Below are 3,584 nucleotides of genomic sequence, written 5' to 3'. Positions count from 1 at the left end.
ACACAGACACACACAGACACACACACACACACACACACACACACAAAATCGGACTACAGAAGGGAGGTTTCTACACTGTTTGAATGGAGCTGTACTCATAGTCTGAAGTTAAATGTCCTAAAAACAAATGAACTGGTGTTTGATTTCCGACGGAGGACAAATGCTGTCTTGCCATTGTTTATTAAAGGTCAGGACACTGAAAATGTTCAATGTTTTAAGTTTCTCGGGACTGCCATCTCTGCGATGTTAAAGTGGGATGACAACCTTTCTCACTTGTAGTGTGGTTTGGTAGCTCCACAGCTCAGCAGAGAAGTCAGATTAGTAATATAACTCGAAAATTATTGGTTGTGATCTTCCCACTATTGATGAGATCTGTCTCACGTTTGCAGAAAAAAGGTCTAACAATCCTGAAAGATCCCTTACATCCAGCCAGACACCTCTTCCTTCAGGCAGAGCAATTAAAACCAAGTCTACACGTTTTCTGAACAGCACTTTTTGTAGGATTGTGCATGCTCTTAAATCCTCTAGTGTCTATGCCTCTGCATTTCACTCTTTGTAATTGATATGACATATTTATGCATATGTATTTTAATGTATGTTATTATTACAATTGATGAGCTCACCAAGCAAATTCCGAACAACTAGGTTGCTGTTATGGGAATATATAAAAAAATACATAATTAAATGAGCAGCTGTTATGTCGTGCCATTTCACAGCTGCAATGGTCCGCTGTTGCATGTGAAATGTTTTCCAGACGATGCAGCACTGATATAAAGGTGTAATTCAACCAGTATTTGTACCTCGAGCCACACCACCACCGTGGGACCGTCCCAGAGAGCGAAGGGCAGACCCTGTCGACAGGCTTCCTCCAGCAACTCATGTCTGAAACACAAACAAGACATCATGAGCACAGTATGAGACAGAGTATGGAGAAGAAGTGCGTGCAGTGAGGAAACAGCAGAGGAAGTACCCAGACTTCACTTCCATCATCAAATCAGAGAAACATCACCAGAACAAGCTGGGATTCAGATTCTTCATCACGTGTGAATCCATGAGTTTGCACACCAGACAGCATCCTAACTTTCCAAACCATCTCAACACCAATGCTACCGAACACTTCTCGTTAACAGTTTAACGACTTCATTTATTAATGTTTTAATGATAAAAGGGGGAGTAAATTAGATTTGTTGTCTATTTTTGGGTGAACCATCTCTCTTTGTCAGGATAGAGGGTGAATCTTGAATCTATGTTTGCACACTGGGACAAATATTCCTCATTCTTCTCTAAACAAGATGTTTGGAAACATTTCATGACAAACTGCAGAGAAAGTGGCAGTACACCTTCTGAAGGCAATGTAAAAGCACCACATCTCATTCTCAGGTCTGTTTGTTTTGCTGATACCGAAGCATTAAGATGAAAGGAGAAGGCAGATAGACATGCATCAGATCGTGCTGAAGAATAAAGAGAAGCATTTGGTCCGGGACTAAACCACAGTCTGAACGAGGCTGAGACCCATAATGCACTTCAGCAGAGGTCAGTCCCTGCAGCTGCTGTTCTTACTCAAGATCCTCATCAAAGCACAGAGCAAACTCATGCGGCACACGGCTGAATTGATCCCGTCTGAATTGAGTGTTTCAAAGCGAAGCACACACTTCATTCATTAGTTAGGAACCTGGGTTGAAGCCCTTAATTTTGAACTCTCAAAGTGCATTAGATTGAATAACTTAACATTAAAATGAACAGAAAGTTTAATTTTTTCAAATTCTTCATGTCTTTTTTTTTTTTTAAATATCGCAATAAATATCGTATCATGGACTTCATATCGCGATATTACCGTAAGGTGAGATTTAGATCTCGTTAGCGGAGCAGACGCATGTTTGTAAGGTCAGGATGTTAGCAGAGCTCGAGCGCATCACAGCAAGCCTGAGACATGCAGGTGTTTTCATCAAGACGGTGTGCGCTCACTTACCCTGAGTTTGGGCTATGAACGAGGCGTGGAGAGAGTGTGTGAGGAGAGAGGAGGGAACACAAGCATGAGACATGAATCATAACAGATCATCTTCTGCTGGGATGCCGCCCACCAAACAAACACGTTTAACAAACACACCTCACATTCACATTTCATGGTGAACAATACTGAAACAGGAGGCGCTGTGATTGAACAGTGAAGCAGAGATGACGGCGGGAAAACACGATGAACTGGACTCATTTCTACTTCCTGTTTTACTCACTTCTTCTGCAGTTTGCGGTTCTTCTCTGCAGGGCCGCCCAGTTTCGCGAGCGTCATGGCGTCCTGTGAGCTTCCTCCATCAGGCGCAGCTGCTCCACACAAACACACACTGATCAGAGGAACGTGAGGCCTGTGCTAGGAACATTACATCTGTGTGTTCTCACTCACAAAACACACTAGACCCCGTCTGCACCTGTATTTAGCACTGCATGCACTATATATAATGCTGAATATCATGTATGGTAATAGCAGTGGGGAAACTGTAATCTGTTGGTCCTGATAACCCCTAGTATTTGATTTTATCATTAAATTAAAACAAGCCTATATTATTTTACTGGATAATCATGCACTGCCATTAAACACGTCTTTTTTTTTTCTTTTTTTTTTAATAGGCTAAAATGCAATATTTAAATTGATTTACATGCACGTAATCGATGACAGAGCACGTGTGTCTAATATAATTTCAGCTAAGCAGAATCATGAATAGTTCTGCCCTGTGCATTAGTCGAAATCCAAGATTATTCACGTTCAACCTTGATACTTTAATACCAAATATGTCATTTTATGAATAGAACTTGGCAACACTTTATAATAAGGTTCTATTTGTTAATATCAGTTAACTAAATCAGTTAACAAACTAAGAATGAAAAATGCTTCTAAAGCGTTTTTAATCTTAACGTTAACTTCAACATTTACTTACACGTTATTAAAAGCAAAAGTTGTATCTTTATTTTAATAGACCTAAGCTAATACTAACAATGGACAGATTTACTGTTATTAACTTAAAGATTAATAAATACTGTAACAAAATTGTTTTGATCACAGTTAGTTAAAGCGTTAACGTTAACTAATGCGACCTTATTGTGACGTGTTACCTGGTACTTTTTGTTTGTCAATATTGTCTATCATGTTTCTTAAAAGCAATAATTGTTTTAATCCCATTTTAACCCTTCTTCATTTCGGCTTTCTATCATCTTATCTCATCAGATTCTCATTACTTCAATATTGCTCATTAAAATGAAAATAAAGCAGAATAATTATCATGGTGCAACCATAGGCTCGGATTAATTTAGGCTTTGAAATACAATTAGTGTTCTTCTAGTGAAGTGTTGCTGCGTGATCATCAGTGGTGTGGATGATGGCACACCTGGCCCAGGAGACTCTTTCCACAGCGGACTGGCTCGAGCCTTCTCTTTCTTTGCGAACAGTCGGCCGATGGAGGACTTGATGCTCTTCTTCTTAGCTCCTTTGTTGAGTGAGTCCTGACTGCTGTTGCTGCTGCTGGGATTGCTGCCCGCTCCGTCCTGCAGCCCGGCGCTGGACACACACACAGACACACAGACACACAGACACA

The 3,584-nt window shown here is 40.4% G+C and overlaps 1 protein-coding gene across 13 annotated transcripts in view; it reads right to left on the bottom strand.

Moving 5' to 3' along the window:
- Positions 1–3,584, bottom strand: part of LOC107687274 (liprin-alpha-1-like) — a 38,045-nt gene that overhangs the window by 7,533 nt on the left and 26,928 nt on the right. For 9 of the 13 annotated variants that reach the window (XM_016484535.1, XM_016484536.1, XM_016484541.1 and 6 more), the window contains 4 exons: positions 3,378–3,547; positions 2,232–2,319; positions 1,970–1,981; positions 801–882 (listed from right to left, as the gene is read on the bottom strand). In XM_016484535.1, coding sequence (XP_016340021.1) covers positions 801–882; positions 1,970–1,981; positions 2,232–2,319; positions 3,378–3,547 — 352 coding nt within the window. The remainder of the gene's footprint in view (positions 1–800; positions 883–1,969; positions 1,982–2,231; positions 2,320–3,377; positions 3,548–3,584) is intronic. The other 4 variants (XM_016484539.1, XM_016484544.1, XM_016484548.1 and 1 more) reach the window with 1 other exon arrangement.

This window comes from Sinocyclocheilus anshuiensis, unplaced genomic scaffold (assembly GCF_001515605.1).
Source record: "Sinocyclocheilus anshuiensis isolate Anshui unplaced genomic scaffold, SAMN03320099.WGS_v1.1 scaffold4222, whole genome shotgun sequence".
NCBI classification, from domain to species: domain Eukaryota; kingdom Metazoa; phylum Chordata; class Actinopteri; order Cypriniformes; family Cyprinidae; genus Sinocyclocheilus; species Sinocyclocheilus anshuiensis.
Note: the sequence above shows the minus strand (reverse complement) of the source record. Positions and strands in the feature narration are given on the sequence as shown.